The sequence below is a fragment of the Euprymna scolopes genome, chromosome 33 (genome assembly GCF_053919585.1).
Source record: "Euprymna scolopes isolate OS-2025 chromosome 33, ASM5391958v1, whole genome shotgun sequence".
Taxonomy (NCBI): domain Eukaryota; kingdom Metazoa; phylum Mollusca; class Cephalopoda; order Sepiida; family Sepiolidae; genus Euprymna; species Euprymna scolopes.
The window spans coordinates 1,057,872-1,083,851 of record NC_136514.1 but is presented as its reverse complement, the minus strand read 5'-3'; the positions used below and the strand labels follow the sequence as shown (position 1 = coordinate 1,083,851).

General features: G+C 32.1%; 2 protein-coding genes across 3 annotated transcripts in view; both read left to right on the top strand.

The window, feature by feature from the left end:
• The window catches only part of LOC145257984 (histone-lysine N-methyltransferase PRDM9-like), a 28,525-nt gene extending 24,685 nt beyond the window's left edge, over positions 1-3,840 (top strand). Inside the window, exon 3 of the mRNA XM_080115709.1 lies at positions 3,778-3,840. Within this exon, the coding sequence (XP_079971835.1) occupies positions 3,778-3,840 (63 nt within the window). The remainder of the gene's footprint in view (positions 1-3,777) is intronic.
• On the top strand, positions 468-24,837 carry LOC145258085 (uncharacterized). Of its 2 annotated transcripts, XM_080115810.1 has the most exons (4): positions 468-563; positions 16,447-16,642; positions 23,168-23,316; positions 23,889-24,837. In XM_080115810.1, exons 3-4 carry the CDS (start codon positions 23,229-23,231, stop codon positions 24,707-24,709), a joined length of 909 nt encoding a protein of 302 aa, XP_079971936.1. In that variant the 5' UTR covers positions 468-563; positions 16,447-16,642; positions 23,168-23,228; the 3' UTR covers positions 24,710-24,837. The 2 variants fall into 2 exon arrangements, with proteins under 2 accessions (XP_079971936.1, XP_079971937.1); XM_080115811.1 differs by lacking the exon at positions 16,447-16,642.
• The last annotated feature ends 1,143 nt before the right edge of the window (positions 24,838-25,980 follow it).

The window sequence follows — 25,980 nt, the reverse complement described above, 5'->3', positions numbered from 1 at the left end:
GCGATAAACTGTAGAAGTACCGAATTTAAGAATTATAATTTGATAAAAAAAAAATGCATTTTAAGTGAAAATACTTTTACATCATTACGTGTTTATGTCGAAATTAGTAAAAACTAATAAATTACAAAAAAGTAATAAAATAAAATGAGAAAACATGTCTTAAAAATCATTTAAAAAAAATCAATACTTATGCAAAATACAAACAATTTTATTTTTTTTTAGGTAGAATTTTTAAGTTAAATTCAAAAGTCAATTGGTCAAAAGTAGTTCGTGGGTTCAGGGGTAAATACCATGCAAACGGTAAATTTGCCCCAAGTTTGACTATCAGATTCGTTGTCAGCGACCTCAATTACCTATAAAAAAAAACAAATTAGAGTGGTCGGTGTTATTCGTTAATTAATTTTTCAAGCACTGGAAACTTGTATTTGGCGCTGTTGCTGCTGCTAGCCCCCCCCCCCAGTCGTCCATTTTTTTTTTTTTTTTTTTTTTTTAGCTTTTTTCCTTGGAAACATTACGACAAGTTTTCTTCTATTTGACTCCCATGCATGTGAAAAATAATTACGGTAAGTTTTTCTGTTATTATTTGACAATAAAAATTACTTCGCAACTTACCTGCATCATTCATTTTTCTATTTAAAAAAGTAGTAATTATTAAAAAAAAACAAAAAAAAAACAGGGTATGTTTTACGGCATATTCGATATGAAATAAAAAGCACTTAAAACTACTTAAAAATACCAACGAATGATGCAGATAAGTTGGAAAGTAACTTTTATTCATAATGTTATTGTTACCATTTATTATTCTTTTAATGGCTAATTTCGTGAATTTGACCTTTTTTGAAATGGTTTGGCCTTCTTTTTTTTTTTAATTCGGCTTCAAATTTGGCTTCTGTTTTCTTTTTTTTTTTAAATAATTTTACCACTATATTAATTTTATAGTAATTAAAGTCATGTCGAAATGTTCTGGAAACTTGTATTTGGCGCTGTTAGCCCCCCCCCTCCTGTCGGCCATTTATTTTTTTGCGTTTTCTCTCTCTGTACGCACCCCACCCCCACCCTTCGTCCATTTTCTCCGTCAGATGGCAGCATGCGACGTCATTTTACGGAGAAATCCGAGCGAGTGATAAGCCACGCCCAGGCCAGCTCATGCACTAGTACCATATATTTTGTTTATTTAAGAATTAAACCTATTTTCACAGAAAGATACAGAAAAATCTAAAAACAAAAATACCTTTATGATGAACTTGTCAGGGAACTAAAATTTCATTTTTTATTTTCGTCTTTTTTTTTCATTTTTTTTTTTTTAAATCGGATTATTATCGAATACTCAAAAATCATTTAGATTTATCAAAAAAAAAAAAAAAAAAAAGAATCAATATTTAACATTTTTTAAGGTGTTCCTTTTTAAATACATTCTCGTAAATCGACCCCCTCCCCACTTTAGAAGCATCGACTGGGTTTGTATTTTTTTTTTTATTACAAGGTGGTCACCACTTATGATAAGTGGCACTTATCAAGGCCCGGAAGCCACTCAGAGATAAGGGTTATTTTAAGTACAGTATGTTAGTGTGGATATTTAAAGTGTCTACTTAAGGGGGCGGTTCATCAGGAATTTTTTTTACGTTGGACTTGAAGACATCCAAGTTGTAGTCAGGAGGGAAGCAGGCAGACGGAACAGAGTTCCACAGGCGTGCCGCGTGTAGTTCTTAGAAAGAAGCTTTGTTCATGGAATCTACGTTTTGATTTAGGCATAGATAAAAAGTGGGGAAAGTTTTTGACAGTGGATTCAGCTAGACGGGTGTTTTTTGTAAAAGATTGGCGAGGGAGGACCAATTGGAGTTCAGACGAGCACCTGCCATGGAAATAACGATAAAACAAAGATAGGCTTGCAACGTCTCTTCTGTGGGAGAGAGGTTGCAGGGAAGAGAAAAGGGCATTCCCCCACTAAGGCACGAAGTCTATTTTGTACTCTGTCAAGGTAGGATAGGCTGTTTTTAGCAGCTCCTGCCCAGTTGGCTTTTATATAGATAGAGAATTGCATCAGTGAGATATCTTCTGGTGCAATTCTCTATTACTATGCACATAGATTCGAAAAAATGATCAAAAATAAAATATACAACAAATAAATGTTACCACAGGCTATAAAAGTTACTTTGCAACCTACTTGTAGTGTTTGTTGGTGTTTTAAAGTTAATTTAAACGTTATTTATTTCATTTCAAATAAGGTTTTACTTGTTCTAATAATTGAAGATGGCGAAAACTAAATACCCTCCTCCCCTCTTTTTCATAGAAAACAGCCTCGTTTTCAAATTTTACTTCGCAAACATTTTGGTGGGAGGAGCCTGCGGACATTTTGGGGGTGTACATTTTTTGTTTAGATTTTTAAATTCCGTCCTCGCAAGGAAAGAATTAATATTTGTAAATTTAGATAATTATTGTGCACAACTTCTAATTTTTTTTCTGTCTAGTTTTTTTTTTTTTTTTTTTTTGTGGGGGATTAAATAAAATAAAAAGTTGTCAAAAACAAATGTATTACATCTTTGAAGACTAGATAACCACCCAAAAATACAAAATTAAATAGAATACTCCGCAGAAAGAAAAAGTTAATAAACAAATAGATAACAGTTTTTTTTTTTTTTTTTTTTTTTTTTTGTAAGTGGCAATTATAAGTTTTTGCGTAGAAAATCGCTTAAGAATACAAAATTAAATAATACTGTGAAATATTTTCTCACGGCGGTTTTGTCCTTGGCAGAAGAAAGAAAGCCAACCAGAAATTACAACAGGTTCACCTTTTAAACTTCAATGTCAATTTTCTTAAAGTAAAAAGTTGCAAAAAATGTGTCATCTTTAGTTACCTGCCGAACTGGGCAGGTAACACCCAGAAAGGGTAATAGTTCATCCTCGCGTAATGCTCGATACAAAAGCTCTGCTGACGAAGAAAGCTGCAACAGTTCAATGGAGTAATGGAGTTCACTGTAGATGACCGTCCGAATGGCGGACAAATGACAGGTCAAAATGTAGACCTTAATTTCGTCTCTGAGAGACATTATATATTGTAATGATGAAAGTCAATTGATTCACAGACGCAACAGTGTGCGATAATATAATATTTCGCCCAATATAAGGGCATTGGTGTTTGCAAATGATAACATTTCGCCCGACATTAGAGCATTAAATCGTCTCGATGAGACAAATGAATTTGAGGCTACAAGCCTCGAGTTAGTTTCGTGTGTCCATTTCACCCTGTTGTCTGTATCGAAACTGGCGATCTGAAGAGGTAAATTTGGCGCCAAGGATATCCTAGGTAGTTAGTAGGAACAAACAATCTGATAGGTTCAAACAAAATTGTGGGCGGTCAAACCGACCAAGTAGAAGCCTGCTTATTTCTGCAGAATTTCTTACAATACTCAACAAAATAAAAATGTGGTAAAAAAAACAACTCAAAAATGGTAAATATGGCCTGGTAGACCAACACAAAACCTCCCTTAAAAAAACTTGTTTTGTAGGGGGGTTTAATGATCGTTTTTGTGAGTATTAAAAAAAAAATGATTAAATAAAATCTTCTGGAATTTTTATTTTCTTTTGTTTTTTGATTCAATTAATTTGCATCAAATTATTATTAAAAAAAAACATTATTCAAGAATCTTTTAAATTTCATTTTTTGTAATGCTTTATTTTTGAGAAATATAGTCTTTTAAAATCCCCCATTCCTCACTAAATTACATAAAAAAAAAATAAGTAAATAAGTATAAATATTTTTGTGATATTCGTTTTCAGTATACCCAAAAACGTCCAAAAGTCATCATGCTAAAGATGATTGTTAAGGTGGAAAGTAAATAACAATTGACCAAAAAAGATTTTAGGTTCCCCATGTTGCAAGGCCATCTAAAACATGTTCAATGACTTAGTAATAAAAAAAACCATAATACCGGTATATATACAAAATTGTACAACCATTATACCGGTATATAAACATAAGAATGTTTATATACCGGTATAATACAAAATTACATTATTTATTAAAAACATTTAATTATTTATTATACAAAATTACATTATTTATTAAAAACATTTAATTATTTATTATACAAAATTACATTATTTATTAAAAACATTTAATTATTTATTATACAAAATTACATTATTTATTAAAAACATTTAATTATTTATTATACAAAATTACATTATTTATTAAAAACATTTAATTATTTATTATACAAAATTACATTATTTATTAAAAACATTTAATTATTTATTATACAAAATTACATTATTTATTTAAAACTAAAGAAAAGCGAAGTACTTGTACAGTTTAGTCAAGACATTAAAAAATGAAAATATCGAAAAAAAGGTTATATTGTACGTATCCGTTATGGAATGAAGACCTATGAGAAAAAAATTAATTTAATTTAATCGAGTAGTTTTTATTTTACAGCAGAAAAACACGTTTTTATGAAAGCGCGTTGAAGCCAGCCATTACGAAATTTGTTAAACATGCCAAAGGGAGATAACTCCAGTTAAAGCGTCGACACTCCCTCCCCATCTTTATTAGCTTTTCTTCCTAAAAATCGAACCTTTTGCTTGGTATCATAACAAATTGTTTTTTCGCTGTAAAATAAAAACTACTTGATGAAATTAAGCGAAATTTTTTTTCAGAGAACTTCAGATTATAACGAGTACGTACAATATAATTTTTTTTTTCAATATTTTCATTTTTTAATGTCTTGACTAAACTCTATAAGCGCCAAAAGGGAAAGTTCATACATTGGTGCAATAATTTGGGAGTCACATAAAAGACGTCTGAATGTAGTTTACATGTGCTGAGATCCGTGAAAGTGTGTATGAATAGAGATTATAGTTCATATTTTTACATGAGCAATCTATAGCTTAAATATAAGTCTTGCAGTCTTCATATTATGTTTGCTCTGTGTGTAAGAATCTTACATGTAACAATATTCATATTGTGTTAGCTCTTTGTGTAAGAATCTTACACGTAACAATGTTCATATTATGTTAGCTCTTTGTGTAAGAATCTTACATGTAACAATGTTCATATTGTGTTAGTTCTTTGTGTAAGAATCTTACATGTAACAATATTCATATTGTGTTAGCTCTTTGTGTAAGAATCTTACACGTAACAATGTTCATATTGTGTTAGTTCTGTGTGTAAGAATCTTACATGTAACAATGTTCATATTATGTTAGCTCTTTGTGTAAGAATCTTACATGTAACAATGTTCATATTATGTTAGCTCTTTGTGTAAGAATCTTACATGTAACAATATTCATATTGTGTTAGCTCTTTGTGTAAGAATCTTACACGTAACAATGTTCATATTGTGTTAGTTCTGTGTGTAAGAATCTTACACGTAACAATGTTCATATTATGTTAGCTCTTTGTGTAAGAATCTTACACATAACAATATTCATATTATGTTAGCTCTGTGTGTAAGAATCTTACACGTAACAATGTTCATATTGTGTTAGCTCTGTGTGTAAGAATCTTACACGTAACAATGTTCATATTGTGTTAGCTGTGTGTTTAAGAATCTTACAGGTGACAATGTGTGACACTTACGTCACACGCGCGTTGTCCAGTGGTGGAATGACCCCGGTTGTCGGTTCTGGTGTTTCCTCGGCGAGGATGTCAACGGCTGGTTTCCTGAAACAGACTTGTCATGCAAAACAATTGAAAGGACCAAGTCAATAAGCGTTTCCTTTTGTACAAACTTCCTTGTATTTCAATCATGGTACAATCGCAGCTAGCTGTTTAGTTAGGGACTGGCCACTTGTTAACTGCGAGGTTTTCTCTTCTCTCTCCGACAGAAAACTCAATTATCTACGTGACAGGGTCAATCGATGGGGGAATCTTCGTTCGTCGGACCCAAGGAAGCAAAACTCTCTCTAACTGTCAATCTCTCAAGGCTCGCTGCTTATATTGTGGGGGCGTGGACTGGGTCTCTTCCCGTTTCGGGTCGTTGGCCAATCAGAATTAAGGGATCGCTGTCCGTCAAATCTTCGCCAGGCGGCCTATACCCAAAAAAGGAGCTGTCTTTCTTCCTCTGTTGGCATTCGGGCGTTCTCAATTTCGGCCGGCGCGGGCCTAATGGAACTTGACAGGTCGTAAAAACAGAAATGTCCTACTTAATTATTTTTGAGAGAACATAAAAACAGCTGAATCCGATTCCACAAAGGCCACGTGTCTTTTCCATAGGGGTCACTTATCGTTTTGTACATCGGAATTTCATTGGTATCCTCGCCACCCACGGGCTGTCATGGCCAATTTAATGTCATCACGTTCTCCCGCCATAAGCTATGATCTTATCTTCTTTTCTGTCTTTCTTTTTCTTCCTTTCGTCGTTTACAACTGGCTTTTGTTTCCCTTTCTTTTTCCACGCCCGTTGTTCAGGCTCACCGCTACTCTTGGCCTTTTGGTCAGGATCAAAGTGCAGCATCTGTTCTTCGGATGCTGCACTTCCATTTCTTGTTCTCTTTCGGTGGAGGAGAAATCCTTCACGACTGGGACAATCTTTTATTTTTGTACCTTTGAGCGTCCCTCATTCCACTCCCCTCCCATCGACATGTCTTTTACATCGTAAAATACACCTTTTCCCAGGTGAATTGTTTCTCAGATGGCTGGATTGCCAACTGCACTGACCGTTTCAATGAGAGAGAGAGAAGAAAGGGGAAAGAGAAAAAAAAAAAAAATCGCAAATCGTGAGCCAGCCCCTCTTTCCAGAATATATTAATCGCATGCCAAAAGAAAAGTGATAAAGTCTCTGGAGTTTTAATTGTTCGGATTAGTTGTAAGAAACCAAAAAAAAAAAAAAACAGAAAAAAAAAAAGACAAAATAAAGTAAAAAAACAAAAACAAAAAAACAACAAAAAAAAAAACAAGAAACAAGCGGAATGAAAGGAGGGGAAGAAAAAAAAAAAAAGCGTCTTGTTTGTTAGGAGAGTGTGGGTGGGTGTGTTCCCTCCTCTTCTGTCTTTGGTTTGTCTTAGGTTTACAGGTGTAAGATGGAAGTGTCATGCAAAAAAAATTTTTTTTTTTTGTTTGCGCGTTTTCACCTTTGTTTATCTTTGGTCTGCAGGTGTAAGATGGAAGTGTCATGCAAAATTATTAGTTATTTTTTTTTTCTGTTTTGCTTGCCGTGTGCGTGTGTGTGTGTGTTTTCTCTTCTGTTTGTCTCTGGTCTACATTCTTACAATTTTAAGAGTCATTTTGGGCGGCATCTTTCCACCGCGTCTGTTAGAACCGGGTGCTGCCTCCGCCGGCGCCCTTCTTTTCGCTTAGCTGCCCGGCCGTCTGCCTTCCGGTGGTGCCCCCCCCCCCCGTGCAACATAGCACTGCAGTGCCTGTCTAACGAGGTCCACAGGCTACCTTAAATCATGCAGTCGCTCAACCCGTACTTTCAATAACACGTCTCTCAACCTTCCCGGGGTCACTATGCTGGAGGTACAGGTTTCCCGATGACAACACACCTAACTGCGCACATACACGTACACTTTTTTTCTTCCGAGCAAGCCGTCAGCGAGCAATAACTCCATGCCCCTTTGTGAAGCTTTTCTCTTCCGCCAGGCTCCTGGTCGGCTGGTATACCACTTCATATATCAGAGGGGGTACTCAGCCTCGCCCTCCACCGAGGCAGAAAAAAAAACAATAAGATTGACGGAGTAATTACAACCTCCTAGTATAATGTACCTGACAATCACAGGTCCTCTTATGCGTCCCATCACTGGATTTACACTATCTTACGTGACCAGTATTTTTTTTCAGTAACCTCGCAATATCTTTTCTCATGTTACATCTCACGTTTTCCTCATTCTACCGTTTGCGTCCTTCTGTAATCGACAGCAACATCACAACAAAAAAAACATCTACCGGAATTAGTGCTTCTTTCCGTAGCCAGTTGAGTTTATCTTAATACGTCGGTCTTACATGACCTCACCAAGCAGGGCGGTCACGATTGTGTTTGGCCTTCCTGCTTGTCTACTTTTTTTTTATTGCTATCAGTTTGATATGCTTCTAATTAGCGACTCTCCTTCCCTTTCTTTTTTTTTTCTGGCCGCTACGCGTGGCTGGCCGTTGGTATTCTCATCTTCATCATCTCCCCCCTCACATCCTTATCCAGCTATCTGCAAATTAAAAACACTCTCCAGATTTCCTTTTCTCACACCTCATTGAACAAATCCTATCCACATATCCATTCCTCTTTTTTCCTTTTTGACAGTTTAAATTCCCCCAAGACATCCTCACTCAATACGCGACTTTCTCGTGCTAAGTTACTCTCCCCGTTGGCCAATTTACTCACTGCGAGATACGTCTCAATTACTTATAGCTCTTTCCTGCTATTTACGGTGCCCCCCCCCCCCCCCGAAGCTTTCCGTTTTAGTCCCTAGCTACCTCCAAGGTCAGTCCGCGACACAATCTGCCAACAGTTCGAACACATGGGGGCCCTCCATGCATCCACAGAGAAAACAGTTGCACCACATTTCAACCAGGAGATGTCGCTCCAACCTCCCGTCTCTGTCCTACTGACCCCCACTGGTCCTTGGTGGAAGGATGTCACACTACTCCTGGGACAAGGAGTCCCTTGCTCCCCTCAACGGCAGCCTCGGTTCACCTCTCCCCATTTGCTGGAGCCAGGAGATGGGTATTGGACACTCTTCATCCCCTTCGTTCGACTCCTCAGCCGACTCTGCGGTCAACTGCCATTCCACTCTCTTTTCTTCACAAGCCGCGCCTACTCTTCGTGACCTCCTATAGCTGGTGGAGTGGAACCCTGAAATTTCCCGTTCCAACCTTCTGTCCGTCTCTATATTTCTAGGCTCTATAGAGGTCGTCTCTCTCGTCTTAAACCGTCGCTCAGTGTCGTCCCTATAGTCGTCAGGAACTCTGTCCTCATCTCGCGTTTGACTACCCCCGGGATTCTTTATCTTTTTACCCGTCTCCTTCATCCAAACTTGGTCACCCTGTCTTAACTGTCCAGTAAACGCTACCTTTTTTTTCTTTTTTTTTCATTGTGAGGATGTAGCAATTACCAGCAGAAGGTGACAGTAGGCCAACGATATCCAGTGAATATACAAAACACAAGCATCAGGTACAGGGAAGTTGCCTGGAGTAAACTTAATATGATGATGAACTTTCGTTGTTTTGCATGAAATACATGTCTGAGTCCATCAACGTTTATGTTAAGCCAAAAAAACGAGCTGTGATGTGTCTGACTATTGCGCGCTTGCCGGGGTGTGTCAAGTCGTGAAAGTGTCAAAAAACTTTCCTATGGCAAGAAGGAGGTAAGTCTTGGGTGTGTAATAGACATATCGTACCAGATGAGTTTGTCTGAAAATGGAATTGACGTCTTTTTCTGCGGAATGTTTGAAGTTGACATAAATTCTGTTAACGATGTATCTTGTTCCTGGTCAGCTGCGATGTAATTCAAGTCTAGAGATTTCTTGAAGCTTGAGATCATAAAAGTGGGAAAGGGTGTCAGTTACAATATTCGTTTTGCCTGGTAAATATTGAATGTCGGCAGAATATTGCGTCACAAAATCCATCTGTTGAAGTTCTCTGGGTGTTTGTTTATCAGAAACTGAAGATGTAAGGGAATTGATCAGTGGTTTTTGGTCAGTGAAAATTGTGCACTGTCTCCCCCCCAACATAAAACAAGTGTTTTACAGCTAAGTACGTGGCGAGCAGTTCTTGACTGAAAATGCTGTTGCTGAGTTGTACTTAGCTTGACAGAAAAGAAAGACAGTGGTCGTGTTTGAGCATTTATGACCTGGTTCAGTATGGTACCAACAGCTACATCAGAAGCATCTGTTGAAAGAAAGAGCTTAGCTGTCGGGTCAGGGTTGATGTATGATAGCGTTGTGAAGTTGACCAGAGCTGTTTTGGATGCGTAGAAAGATTCCAGGGCTACGTCTGTAAGGGACAAGGTCTTCTTATGCTTACAGAGTGAGTCTGTGAGTTTGGGAGGTGATGTGAACAGTTGGGTATGAACCGGCAGTAGTAGTTCACGACTTCAATGTAATGACAAAGTTGATGCAAGGAAGTGGGTACGGGAAAATCCTGGATTGCTTGCACTTTGGAAGGCAAGGGTGTAAATTCAGATTTGTCGATCTAGTGTCCAAGGAAATCCAGGGAACTGGCACTGAATTCACACCGCAACATTGATTTTTAATTCGAAGGATTGTAAACATCGATGAATCTTTGGAATGCCTGGGCAGCATTACACAGTCCAAAAAAAAAATATGGATGAACTCGAATAGTTCATATATGTTGCATAAGGCAGAGTCATATTGGAGAGAGAGATATATCGGGTACATTTTAAAGAGAGACGGGGACATGTAATACATGATGAGAGAGGGGTAGAAGAGAGATAGACATTTATACAGTTCTGTGAATGCTTCTTCTTATTAGGAGAGGGATGAGTTATCAGTTCTTTTATCACAGGAGGGGGACAGTCATTGCTTATAATGGAGAGAAGAACACATTTCTTAACATCGTTTATACACAAAGTTCATTATAGATGAGGGAGACAATGTTCATATAAATGATTCACATTACCTTTGTTGAAGAATGACACAACGCCAAGACGCAGTTACAAAATGATGAGATGTTCCTTTATTACTTCGACCGGTCAATGAAGAGGACATCCAGGAATTCAAAAGTCACTACATGATTACAACTTTCTAACCCTTTGCTTCCAAAGGGGGATTCGATCCGGGCTCGACTCTCCTGTCTCCCCACCTGTCCAACTCTGACTCTCTGTCCGACCCTCTCTGTCCGACTCTGTCTGTCTCCTAATCTCTTCAAATTAGCCAACTATATTGAGAATTCATTTCTCCATGATGTTGAATTGAATATGTCTGGAGTAAAATGATCATTTACAATTATATATATATTTACAATTATTTTACAATTATATATATATATATATATATATATATATATATATATATATATATATATTAGTGTTGTGCCGATGAATCGGAATCGGAATCGGGAATCGGTTAAATCGGTAATTTTCGGGGAATCGGAATCGGCATCGGAATCGGAAAAATGTGTGTATAATTTCCGATTCCAAAATCGATTCTTTGAATATTTTTCAAAAGTTAATTTTCAATTGCTTGTACCGATTATAAATATTTAATTCTTTTAAACTATTAGTAAAACTAAACTCTATAGATCTACGTACTCGTTATAGAATGAAGTTCTCACAACAAAATCACGTAATTTCATTAAATAGTTTTTGTTTTACACTCCCTTGACTAATTATCGCAGTTTTTTTAGGAAGATTCCGAATTTCCCAAATCGTTTTTACGGCATAAAATAAAAACTATTTGATGAAATTACGTGATTTTTTTGAGAACTTCATTCCATAACGAGTACGTAGAATATATATATTTTTTTTATTTTTCGTTTTTTAACATAGTGTAAACTGCACAAGCACCCTTTTTTAATACGTTAAGACAGTTTAGAGCTTCATCCTAGATCTAAAAATAATTTGGTTTTTAGTGGGTTTACAAATATCGTCCAAAAGTAGAATTTCAATGAGGGGGGACTTTTAAATGTAAATATAATTTCTTTTTCAATCTGAAAAATTTCTAAATGTTTTCTCTTTATCTATTTTATCCAGACTTTGATAAATTCATTGTGAGATATTCATGTATATTTTTAACTTTTCTGAAACCCGAGAAAAATGCGACGGTGTCAGACAATGTGGCTCCAGGAAAATAAAATAAAACTCTATTCGTTTGAAATCTTTTCATATTAAACTCCTTGAGAAATTTGGCAAGTGGGTGTGAAAAAGTATTGTTGTCGAAACCAACGGCATCGAAGGTGTTAATTACCCCATAATACTTTCAACTCAACTTCAGACGGCATTGGCGCTGTCGTAGCAATCCTTAAGTATAAACATAAACAATACCGGCAGAATCAAAGAAAATCACACTGGAAGCATATTTCAAATTAAATCAAAGGCCAAGCCTTTTCACAATTTTGCCCATTCCTTGTTGGTCCCCCCGATTTATCGGAGAGGGACTATAGTTTTCAGTGGCGTTCGTCCGTTCGTTCGTCCGTTCGTCCGGATGATTCCCGGATAACCGTCCATTACTTTTTTCTGAAATTTTGCCACAAGTTGTACTCCAATACGTAGATGTGCACAACATCGAGTTTTTTTTTAAGAAAACTCTCGTTGCTCCCCCAGGGGCTGAAAAGGGATCAAAAATGCCCAAAATGGCAAAAATGACACTTTTGGCCCCATAACTTTTTTCCCGTCCATTGGATTTTACTGAAACTTGTCCAAAATGTGAAGGCAATTGTTGCAAATGTAAATTCAGTATCGCTGACCCTGGCAAAACTCTGGTTTGCGCTCCCCGGGAACTTTTAGGGCTAAAAACCACCCCTTTTTTAGGCTCTTTTTTTCATATTTGTCTAAAATGTGATTATGTATCTCTATTTAGTGTTTTTTATGGTGCTGAACTCAAATTTACATGTCTTAAGGCCTGAAACACAGCCGTTTGTCCATTTTTACAAGTAATCAGCTCCCCCATGGGGGCAAAAGAGGTTAAAAAATACCTCAAAATGACTCTAAATAGACAAAATTGACATATTTTTCAGAATAACTTTTCATCCATTCATTAGATTTTTCTGAAACTTGGCAAAACCATGGGCATACCTGATATACACCTGATGGAAGTATCACTGACCCTGGGAAAAATCAGAGTCACAAGCCCTGGAGGTTTTAGGGCTAATATTGGGTGTGGAGCAAAAGTTGAACTTAGTCATTTTTCTGAAAACTTTTGAAAAAATTTTTTTCACTCAAAATTGTTTTTTTTATCAGTTATGTATCACTTTTTTATCACTTTATTCGATCCCCCCTCCTCACATAGAGGGGGACCATGCATGCACGGCTTGTTATATTTGTCAATACCGATTGCCGAGTGAGGGAGCAGCAAACATACCGACAAAACCCAACACTTTTATATTCTACTTTTCATTTAATTAGCAATAATGTTTGATATTATTTTTCTGGGCAAAATATTTCTTTAATTTTAGACAATTCTTTCGCTACTTTGAAAATAAACTGCATTCTTCTAAAGGTTACCTAGCGAATTTTCGCAAAGTTTCAATTTTTGTTTTGTTTATTTTACGCATATAAAATAAGTTTAGATCTTCTTTAGTTTTACTAATAGTTTAAAAGAAAGAAATATTTATAATCGGTACAAACAATTTAAAATGAACTTTTTAAAAATATTAAAAGAATCGATTTGGGAATCGGAAATTAGGCACAAATTTTTCCGATTCCAATACCGATTCCGATACCCCCAAAATGACTGATTTATCCGATTCCCGATTCCGATTAATCGACACAACACTAATATAAAACGATTAGGAATTTAAAATAGACGGTCAGTTTCACAAATAAATATAACGTAACATGAACTGTAGTGTGTTACCAATTTTAAATTATGTGCGCGTATTGGGGATAGGGTGTCTACTTTTTAAGCGATTACACATGGTTTTACAACGTTGCAAACCGAACTTAATTTAGTGGGAAACACTTTAGTTAATATCCATAAAGAATTAGGATGGCAAGAAATGATGATCATATTACGTTAAATTTATATTCGAAACTGATCTTACACTCTAAATTCTAAATGATCGCTTTTCTTTCCGCCAATTAAAAAATGTTCTAACACGTAATCTATAAAAGTAATATTTCATTTTGGAATAGGGATTTAGCTGCGAGAGAAAGCACAGAAAGCTCACGCAATCTCACGTTAAAAATGGTTTTCATAATAGTAATATTATTATTTAGAAATTCGTTCGTAACAATGAGATGTGGCTTTGCTAAGTGGCGTTGTTAAATATATTGTTCTTACATCGTTTTCTTATTTTGCCTACCAATCTTCGAATATTTTCCACTATTCATGTAAGTAGCATGTTATACAGTAAATACGAACTGGTACAATATAGCTTTGTTTTAAAATCAAAATAAATGTTCTGTTGTGTTACAATTTTTAATCAATTACAAGGCAAACATTTGAGATAAAATATATGCGGACATTAATCAGGGGTTTATGTAATAATTTGCAAAATTTACGAAAAAACAAACAAAAAAAATCTCTAATTAAATATGTATAAATTTTACAAGAATCGGAATCGGAATCGGGAATCGGATCGGAATCGGAAATTTTGAACGGAATCGGAATCGGAATCGGGAAAAATTTTGGCATCGTCCCATCACTAATATATATATATATATAGTAAGTTATGAAATATATATGGCGATTAAGCTACACTGAATATGTTGCGTTTCATCTACTTAAGGACTCTTCAGGCTTCTAGCCGGAAGAGTCCTAGAGTGGATGAAACGCGGAATATTCAGTGTAGCTTAATCGCCATGTATATTTTATAACTTACTATATAGCTCTACCTATGTATTGAGCACTTTTGAAGTAAATACTTAAAGTTTACGCATAAATTTATACTTTCGTATATTAATTTTATGTGAGTAAATGAAGTAGTTATATATATATATATATAATTTTCAAAATATCAGACATTATATAATTATTTCCATAGCCAAACAATGTCACTTGTGAGCTGTGACGTTTGGCTGTTGAAATAACTATATATATACATATGAATAAAAAATCAATACGAAAATATATAGATGTTTATACTTTTTCTGTATTTATTTCCTACATGTTGACATGTAGGAATACAAAAAGTCTTCTGAAAAAAAAAACATGAGTTTTTATTTAACCAAAGTAGCTTTATATGATATATATAGATGTGGGATATTGATTACTTTTTTTATTACTTGTGATCTCCTGTGATCATGAAATTAAATTCAATTCAAAGCATTTTGGATAGTTTAAGCTGAATAGTTCATAGAGTAAATATGGTATTGTGGTGATTTCTGAAGTGAAAATGATGAACAAATTGTGAAAGAATTGAAAGGAAATGCTTATTCGAATAAGTCGAAATGTGTAAAGTTATAAAGAAGATAGATAGGATGACTACAAAAGTAATGGCCGGAAATCCTTCACAACTGTGGCAATTGTTATTCCAAGCATATTTGCCAAGAAAATCAATAAAATGTATCCCATTCCCCCATGTAGCACTGCCTCTCCAAGCTTAATTTAATTTGTTTTTATTAGTTTTTATGGTGAGCAAAATAAATATTCTAGAGTTCACTTGTCTATTCAATATCAGATTTTAAAAAGCTTTTCACACCTCTTTGATAAACGGCCATATGGTGCCTATTCCCAACTTCACACTTTAATATTAAAAGATTTAAAATACTTGAACATTTCTTTCTGACGCTGCTTGACCTTGGTTTTATCTGATCGCCACATCTTTTGAAATATTTCATGTTTCTTTATATTTTGTTTGGTGTTGACATAAGTAAAAAATATAGATGAAAATCTCACAAGTTTATCAAAACCTTGGATAGAATATATAAAGAGCAAACATTTAGAAGTTTAACTAAAAAAACTCTTTTATTTACATTTAAAATACCCCCAAACATTTGAGATTCTACTTTTTTAGGCGATTATGCGTGAGTAAACTGAAACGTTATTATAGAATTTAGAATGGGGGTTGAGTTGTGCATATAAATATAATGTAAAATGATCTCATTTCTGGTACATTCTAACTTTTTAAGCAGTTAAATAATTTTTACCACTAATTCTAAGTCTGTTGAGCAAAATCATGAAATCACATGTAATTGCTTTAGGGTTACTAATAGGAAAGGACCATGGTTTTATTGACTTTAAACAATCGCATATTTTATACTAAAGTTTGATTTGGAACAGTAACATTCCCAAGATTTAAAACAAATAAAGTTGGTTACATGTCCTTAAAACATTGTCTGATCAATAATGTGTGATCATTTTGCTTTTGATTTATATACAAAACTTATTGTTTGGTGATTTATTGTATTTTTATCACTAAATTATTCAAGCTGTTTACATTAATTACCTAAAAATGGAGAATCGTGTTTTTCTTTTTTAGGTATATTACAATATAAGTTAGATTTTTAAAAATAATAAACATGGTTTTTCATATGTAATTTCATGTTTATTGGCTATTGTCATAAGAGGACATGCTTTCCTCTTATGATATGACTAAATTATGATTTATTACACAACAGATAATATCAATTATCCAAATAATAACATACAATTAAAATAAAATAGAATAAAAATAATTATTAATATAATTAATAATTATAACAAAATAAAAATACTTAAAATATATAACAATATAGAAAATAATAAATTACTTACTTAAAAGGAAAAAACAATAAAAGATTGCATAAAATAATATAAAAAGTATTACTTAAGAATTTGAATGTAAAATGTTTTTTAGCGTCTCTGGAGATTTTCAAAAACATGGAACAAAAAAGTATTCTTTTCTGTTTTTTCTAGAGCCTTCTTTAGCGACAGCTATAAATAGCGGATGATTGCTATTTATAGCAAGTTATAATACATCACTGGGGCGCGTTCCTAGGCGACCAAATCTTATGACTCCGAGCAAAGAAATCACAAGCAAAATTTGAGTCATTAATAGCAGATGAACTGGACAACACAATACAGAGAAAAAAATCTCTTTCATCAATAACTGGTAAATATAGATTTTTCTGAATTATATTTGACCAAAAAGCATTTATAAATAATATAAAGGATAAAAACAAACATTACTATAAAAACACAATTACTTCAATCAAAAGGGAAATAACTAGAAAACAGAGTTATTCCCCTTACACCATTGCAAAAAGCTTATTAAAAATTCGTTTCCTTTCTATTTTTGATTTTGTTTTCTTTTTCTTTTGTAATAAAATTTATTTTCCAAAATATCTTTTTTTTCACTCTTTTATTTTTAATTAATGTTTGTGGCGTTCCTTTACCCCTAGCCTAGGATTAAAGCGTAACACTAGATAAATGGATAACGATACTTGTAAGAATAAACTTTATTCATTTTTATTCTTTAGGAAAAATATTTTCCCGGTACTACACAGAGATTTATCAAAGGAGTTAATATTGTTTCAGAAAAAAAACATCACCTTCAGCTCCATTGTTGGATTTAAAAAATAATAAACATGCTTTTTCATATGTAATTTTATGTTTATTCACTAGATAAAAATGTACAAATAATTTTTTTTCTGTAGAAATTTGTTCTTATGATGGAATGAAATTTGGTGTTGTTCTGGCGGTGCTGGCACGCCAAAAAAGAATTACCTTTATTACTTTTTGGCGTACTTTTTAGAAAACCAAAATGACGCATTGTAATCTAGTGTGCTGGTGTCCCAAAAACGAATTACCAATTATTTTACGCTATAAAAGAAATATTTCTTTTTGGAATGGGGATTTAACTGAGAGTGTTCATCTAATAATTTGTCATTATTATTATTATTATTATTATTATTATTATTATCATTATTATTATCATTATTATTATTATTATTATCATTATTATTATTATTTGCATCTCGTTTTTGTTTTTGTTTACAGCAAAGAAAATCAATTTAATAACCCACAAACTTTTCATAGTTAAAATAAAATTTTGACTTCATTCACAGAGAGAATGCACAGAATAGTTAACAAAACCCACACCCTCCCCATGTTAAAAATGGTTATCTAAATAGTAGCATTATTTAGAAATTCGTTCTTAACAATAGAAGGGCGTTGTTAAATATTTTGTTCTTACATTGTTTTCTCATTTTGTTCTTACATTGTTTTCTCATTTTGGCTACCAATCGTCGACTATTTTCAACTGTTTATGAAAACTTTCAAGTAGCATGTTGTACACTAATGATGAACTGATTTAAAATCAAAATAAATCTTTTGTTGTCTTAAAATTTTCACTCAATTACAAGAAAAACATTTGAGAAAAAATATACAAGGAAATTACCCGGAAATTTGTAAAATTTACAAAAAAAAATAAAAAAAAATAACAAAAAACAAAAACAAAAAACAACAGATCTCTAATTAAATATTTATTAATTTTAAAAGAATTGGAATTGTATTAGAATTATGAATTTAGAACAGGAATCGGGAAAATTTGTGGAATTGTCCCATCACTGATTATATATATATATATATATATATATATATATATATATATATATATATAAACACATGATTAATAAAACATGTTAAAAGACATCTTGAAAAAGAGTTAAAAACATATTTAATTTTTAAAAAGGAAACACAAGATAAGTGGATAGTCCTTAATCCACGGAGTTTCGAAGAAATACTTTCCTTCTCATCAGAGGGCAGGAATTAGAAAAATGCAGGACCAGATTTTGCATATAAAAGTATTTAATGAAACTACAAGTAAGTCACAGATCTTACTTGGTTAAAAAAAAGGGTGAGGTAAGGGGAACAGGAGGCAAAAGAAAAATGATAAAAAGATTTCACATGAATGGATAGTCCGGTGAAGGGTAAAAATCCAAAAATGGTAAAATCCAAAACGGTCGAATTTAAAATTTCAATCCAATGGGTAAATTCCAAATGGTCCAAAATAATCCAAAAGGCGGAGTTCCTTGGAAAAAAGCGCAAATGGAATGAATTCCAAATCATTAAAAGAAAAGCACTGGAGAGAATATTTAAAAATACGTCTGTCAAGGCTGGATGAATTAAAAAAATGAAGGTTCAAAAAAAAAAAAATCTCTGATGAGAAGGAGAGTATTTCTTCGAAACTCCGTGGATTAAGGACTATCCACTTATCTTGTGTTTCCTTTTTTAAAATTAAATATGTTTTTAACTCTTTTTCAAGATGTCTTTTAACATGTTTTATTAATCATTTGTTCATATTTCATAATGTTTTTAGAGATACAAAATTTAAATATTGCAATTAGGAAGGGAAGACTTTTATGATTCATGATTAAAAGTAAATTTGTATATATATATATAAATGTATATATATAAAAATGTAAATTTGGTTCGTTACAAACGAATAAAACAATATTTCTACGTTACCAATTTATTTGAAATTTTCAGACAACCCATCTTTAGAGTCGAGGTATGTTTTGATGTTATTTAATTAAATTTACCTCATGAATTATTAAAATATTAAATAAAATAAATATATTTTTTTAACCGTTACTGTGAATCTGTTCTGTTGATAAAACTGAACTTCCGGTTCGATTCATTTCACAGCCACGAATTGACGAAAGATTTCATTTTCTGTTAATTCGATAAGTAAAAACAAAAAAAAACATAATTCATTTGTTTATCTTCCAAATTTTTTAATTTACACATCTTTTCTTTATTATATAAGGCAAAAAAAAAGTTTGTCGCTTGCTATGCTAAAACAAAGTTTTTTTGTTTTTTATTTTTCTAATTTCAAAATATGTTGCACCATTATTGTGATGTTTAACTTGCAGTATATTTCAATTTAACTTTTATTATAAAAGGTTTGAGTTTATGATTTGTTTCCTGCAAAAAAAAAAATACTCTCTCTGAAAAAAAAACAGGCAAAACTAGCTGATAAAATATGTAAGCTTTCTGGGGAGCTAACCGCTTCAATATAATTCCAGAAACATGTAGTGAGAAAACACGGAACATTTTATATATTGAATATACTATATTTATAATTTTTTTTATTGTAGGATTCTCCTGATCTCGTGGGTTTTTTTTAAATCTCAGTTGACAACATTGCATCACTAAAAAAACACTACAGGCTTAATGTAAACAGAATGTGTTTACAATATCGGTAAATTTTCAATGGGTTTAATTACATGATTATTGATAATGTAACCATGTGATTGAAATTTAATTTAAATTAACCACACGTGGTCGCTTGAATGCCGACGCTCAAAGTGTATACACATTTTGACTCCTCCCTTTACTTAAAAATTCACCAAAAATCAGGAAATTAACGAATTTTAATGAAAATTGCAGTATTTTTCAAATAATGATCGCAGAATATAATGAACTAATTATTTTTACTTAACTCTTAGTGAAAATGTTTTATTTTGTTTAAACAAAAAATACCTTTACTAAAGTTATGGTTTTCAGTAGTATTTAAAAAATGCAAGAATTTATTTTTGCATTTTTTAAAGCATCGTAATTTGTAACAATAAAAAATAATTTTTACAGTAACATTACGAAAAAAGCCCCTAAAGTCCGTATTAATGAATTCGATATAACTCGAAGAAAAATGAATTCTCGCATACTATTCAGGAAATTAATGATTCAATTAGATTCCTATTTCAGTCACCTAAATTATTTAGGGTGAAATGAGTTTAGGAATTTATAGCCAAACATAAATATTTTTTTTTGGTAAATATCCAGATACGCTACTACAGAACACCGACCACTCTAATTTGTTTGGGGGGGGATGTGATGTTGGGGGGCGCGCGCGCCCCAACATCACATCTGCCCCCCCCCGCTCGCGCCCCAATGTACAAAGTGAAATCTTCGGAAAATGTTAAATGGTGTTCTAATTGGTAAATGTTGGTGCGTTACTTACGGAAAATTTGAAAATTCTATGTTCCAGGTAAAAAAACCAAACAGATAAATTACCCCCCCCTACTCCAACTTGGTGTGCTTTCCTTTTCTTATTTCATTTCTTTTTCAGCTAATTTTAAATTTTCCACCCAAAAAGCGCTATAATGTATTTTTGAAAATTAGAAAATTCTATGTCTTGGAAAAAAAAAATCCCCTCCCCCCCAACGTAGTTTTCTTGGTGAAGCCGTCGTTTATGCTACAGCGTGCATGCACATAACATAAACGGAAGCTGCAAAATGGTGGAAAGAAGTTCGTGGGTTCAGGGGTAAATACCATGCAAACGGTAAATTTGCCCCAAGTTTGACTATCAGATTCGTTGTCAGCGACCTCAATTTCCTATAAAAAAACAAATTAGAGTGGTCGGTGTTCTGTAGTAGCGTATCTGGATATTTACCTTTTTTTTTCTTGCTTAAAAAAATAGCATTAATACAGTAAGTTAGGTAAAATTTGCATAGAATGCTCTGCTTTACGGTTGTAAAAATGGAACGGAAATTTGAATTTCGTTCCCTTTTAAATTCGGTACATTTTTACATTACGTCCAACTCATCGTTCACATTCGACACGTCAACTTTTATAGCTTTTCGGGTATTCTGGCAAGGTTAGGGGTGTAAATTTCTAAAAAACACTACTTTTTTGTTTTAAATTTGAATATATTACTTATTGACCTTTTCTCTTCAATTTGTGATATATAAAACTTTGGTGTGTAAATTAATTATTTACTTTTTACTAGACACTTGAAAATGGAGGGGGGCGTGAATTAAAAAAAAACGTTTGTCTAAAATATTATATTCGGTTCATTGGAAAGAGCATAAAATTTCACATTGACCTTGAAAATATTGTAAAAATAGAATCAATAGAAAAATTTTGATAGATTTTTAAAGTTTAAAAATTGAAAAATATTGAGTTCGTAAAATTCATTACTGTTTTAAAAAAAAAAAAAAATATTTCTATTACTTTTAAAACAAATTTAATAGTTTATTTTGGAAGTATAATCCATAAAGAAAATAAACAACCCACTTTTAAAAGAGAAATTACGAGATTTTTATATTTTATTCGCAGTTTCGTGATAGGGGTGTAAAAAAATTCCTACAAAAATTCTGATACATTTACTAGATTGGAGTGTTTATTCATTGTAAACGTACCCGACAACCTATAAATGGCGACATTTCCAATGTGAATGGTAAGCTAGAATTATGTAAAAAATAACAAAAAGATATACCAAACTGACTTTTTCGTTTAAAAATGGAATTATTTCCCTTTCGTTATTAACTTGTTTTTTTAAATTTTTTTTTTTAATAAATATTTTGTGTTTTATCGTAATTTATAAGCATATTGTAACACTAAATCAACATTTTATTTATTTTTTTGCGTAATTAATAATGGAAGTATTTTTCTGTTTATTTTCTTAACATCTGTTAAAAAAAATAATTTGTACATTCTCTTGAAAAAAAGAATCAAACTTTTCTCTACTTTCACATGTGTTCCATTTTAACAAACTGAGCCACAGCAACGCATGGCCGGGTACAGCTAGTATATATATATTTCTTTAATCTTCTCTCCAAAAAGGGGGGGGGGAAGGGGGACAGGAGAGGAAACAAAGAAAAATGGGGAGCTAGCTGACCAGTTTCGACCCTCCCTTCTCAAAGCTGTATCGAGGGAATTTTTAAAACAAAGAATGAAAAAGCGATTAAAATACGGGAGCCAAATGTTCAATTTATCTTCGTTTGCCTTGGTTGGGTACAGTAAGTGAGAAATTTGCCAAACAAATAAGTTCAGCAGTTCATGGATGTTATTTTGCTGCCAATGTGCATGTTGTGTTCTCTACGAGAACTTTATTACCATCTTCTCGAAAAGACGTTCTACCCCCCCCCAATAGTAACGTTATTTACAATTTTGACTGTGGTTGCGGTGCCAACTACTTGGGTCGAACGACATTAAGATTAGATGGAAGAATCCAACAACATGTACCCAGTAAAATTAGAAATGGAACCTACGGGGCAACGGACATTGTTACTAATACATACAGGTCCTCAATTACTGATCATTTACTTAAAAACCTGTCTTGTGCAGCGAACTTTAGCATGGACTCTTTTTCTATTCTTAGTCGTGCTCATTCACCATATCACCTTAAGATCTTGGAGACTATTCATGTTCGACTTAGAAAACCTTCTCTTTGCAAACAAAGGGAATGCCTCCTGGGTTTGAACGTGATTAATCTCTAGGGTATTCGAGCATAACGCTGTTTTATTTTAATCGTTTTCCCACGTTTTTCTCCCCGTAAATTGAATAAAACGTAATTTTAATCACTTTTTCATTCTTTGTTTTAAAAATTCCCTCAATACAGCTTTGAGAAGCGAAGGTTGAAACCGGTCAGTTGGCTCCCCATTTCTCTTTCTTTCCTCTCCTGTTCCCCCCTTTTCCCCTATTTTTTGAGAGAAGATTAAAGAAATATATTTATTTATTTATATATATATATATATATACAAATTTACTTTTAATCATGAATCATAAAAGTCTTCCCTTCCTAATTGCAATATATATATATATATATATATATATATATATATATATATATATATATATATATATATCTCACAGCTTTTCATTTCATTTTTAAATCTGAATTGCATTTCAGTTTAAAGGTTGTTTTTCTGAAAAAACAAATTTTATGAAATCTGAAATGGAAAAAAAAGAGAATGGAAAAAAACTTGAAAAGGAAGATGAAGAGAAAGAACATGATGCGGAATGAACCAGCAAGTAATAAAAAGAAAAAACCTTCAATTGGTAAATTTTTATTTTATTTAAAATTTTTCACATTAATTAAATATGAAATAAGTATCATCTGCTGATTTGAAATTTTTACACATTTTTTTTTCAACTTGTTCGATCAGTAGATGTTTCTTCATGTTCGATAAAAAAAAAAATTAAATCAAGAAAAATCACCATGAATTGAGAGACTTCTGAATTTTGAGAAATTATTGAAAAGTAGGAATGAAAGATTACATTTTTGATAATGAAAGAAAAATAATTGAGATTTAAAGTAAAAACTACCATTAATAAATTAATGTATTTAATATCAAAGTTTTTAAATATTAATTAACAATATTAATATTTTATTGTTTAACACAAAATGATTTGTAATTAGTTTTAACAAGATAGAAATAAAATATTTAAAATATTTGCAAAAAAGCGAATAAATCATAACATAATTTAAAAAATATATGAAAAATATTGATCCAATCAAATATGTGTAACAGTCTAATTATAAAATGTTTACATTTTTGTTCAAAGAAAATTAAAAACTTAATTATTTGTGAAATTGATGAATACAAGAGAATGTTTTTTGTTTTTCACAGATGCAAATTTCAAGACATTAACCGAAAAACAAAACGATAAAGAATGCAATGTGAATTACAGCAAGAGACCACTTCAGTGTGAAATTTGTTTAAAGAGATTTTCACAGAAAGGCAGCCTAAACAAACACATGCGTATTCACAGTGGAAAAAAAACATTTGAGTGCATTTGTTGTGGGTATGAGTGTAAACAGAAAAGCGACCTACAAAAACACATTCGTAATGAGCATGGAGAGAAACCGTTCTCTTGTGATGTTTGTTCACAAAAATTTTCACAGAAAAGCAACCTTCAACAACACATGCGTATTCATAGTGGAGAGAAACCGTTTCATTGTGATATTTGTTCACAAAAATTTTCAGTGAAAAGCAACCTTCAACAACACATGCGTATTCACAGTGGAGAGAAACCGTTTCATTGTAATGTTTGTTCACAAAAATTTTCACAGAAATCCCACCTTCAACAACACATGCGTATTCACAGTGGAGAGAAACCGTTTCATTGTAATGTGTGTTCACAAAAATTTTCACAGAAACCCCACCTTCAACAACACATGCGTATTCACAGTGGAGAGAAACCTTTTCATTGTGAGGTTTGTCCACAAAAATTTTTACAGAAAAGCAACCTAAAAAAACACATGCGTACTCACAGTGGAGAGAAACCGTTTCATTGTGATGTTTGTTCGTATACGTGTACACAGAAAAGTAACCTACAACAACACATGCGTACTCACAGTGGAGAGAAACCTTTTCAGTGTGATGTTTGTTCGTATAAGTGTAGCATGAAAAGCAACCTGAAGAAACACCGTTTAATTCATAAGAAATAGTTTTGTTGGATGGACCTAAACAAAAATGTAGACAACACAGATTATAGATTGAAACAAGAACACATTTTAATGTTAATATTAAGGAAATATATGTTAATAAATGCATAACAATAAAACATACAAATTTTTACCTTTTTTATTTTATAATTCAATCAAATTTAATTTAAAAATTTTAACAGTTTTGTTGTTTGTCTTTTTTTTTCTTGTTCAAATTTAAAAACATTTTATTCTAATAAATGAAATTTTTTCTTTTTTTCTTTTTCAAATTTAAAAACATTTTATTTTAATCAATGAAATTTTTACTTTTTTTCTTTTTCAAATTTAAAAACATTTTATTTTAATCAATGAAATTTTTACTTTTTTTCTTTTTCAAATTTAAAAACATTTTATTTTAATCAATGAAATTTTTACTTTTTTTCTTTTTCAAATTTAAAAACATTTTATTTTAATCAATGAAATTTTTTCTTTTTTTTCTTTTCTCATGTTTTACGTAACAATTTATAAAGAATAAAATATTTTAACTTTTATTCATCAATATTTTTATCAGTATTTGTTTTTCATCAATGAAAAAATCAAAGAAGATTTTGCGTCTTTTGAATGAAAAAGTGAACCTCACATTTTATTTGGAATCTATAGAAAAAAAATTGAATGTCTATTTAATAAAAAGAAAAATTTTGAATGTCTATTCAATAAAAAAAAATGTAAACACATTTAAACTTAAAAAAATATTTTCATTTTGAATTCTGAAATTTTTCTATTATTAAAAGCTCAATTGGTTTACTCAATGAATTTTCTTAATTTTTTGAATATATTACTATTTTCGAAATGGCAAGTATGTAATATTTTTTGTTTAAAACGATTTTAAAAAATCGATTTGTCTACTATATCTTATTAAGTATTGATTCTTTTTTGGGAAGACTAGTCTTTAAATATAATCCATATAAAAAACAAATGAATTATTTTAAAAAATAAAACTTTCACTTATCGATTTTTGTGAATGAAAGTGAGTTGTTATTGTAAGCGTGTGTAAATAGTTTTATCTAAAAGTTAAATATTTGATAATTCATAATTTATTTTGAAATTGAATCTATTACTATAATCAATATAAACAAAATTATCAAAAAAAAAAAAGAAAATAAAAACCCAAAACCAAACGTGGTTTAAAAGAATATAAATATTTGAATTAAAATATGAATTCTTTTATTTTCATTTTTTAAAAATTAATAAAAAATTGTTTTAATAATATATCCCGTTTTTATTAAATCACTTTT

What these genes read in the sequence shown, in the direction of transcription:
- LOC145258085 (XM_080115811.1), top strand. Translation starts at nt 23,229, where the DNA reads ATGGAAAAAAACTTGAAAAGGAAGATGAAGAGAAAGAACATGATGCGG. An exon ending in AAAGAAAAAACCTTCAATTG is followed by an intron (nt 23,317 to 23,888) that starts GTAAATTTTTAT and finishes TGTTTTTCACAG; the next exon opens with ATGCAAATTTCAAGACATTA.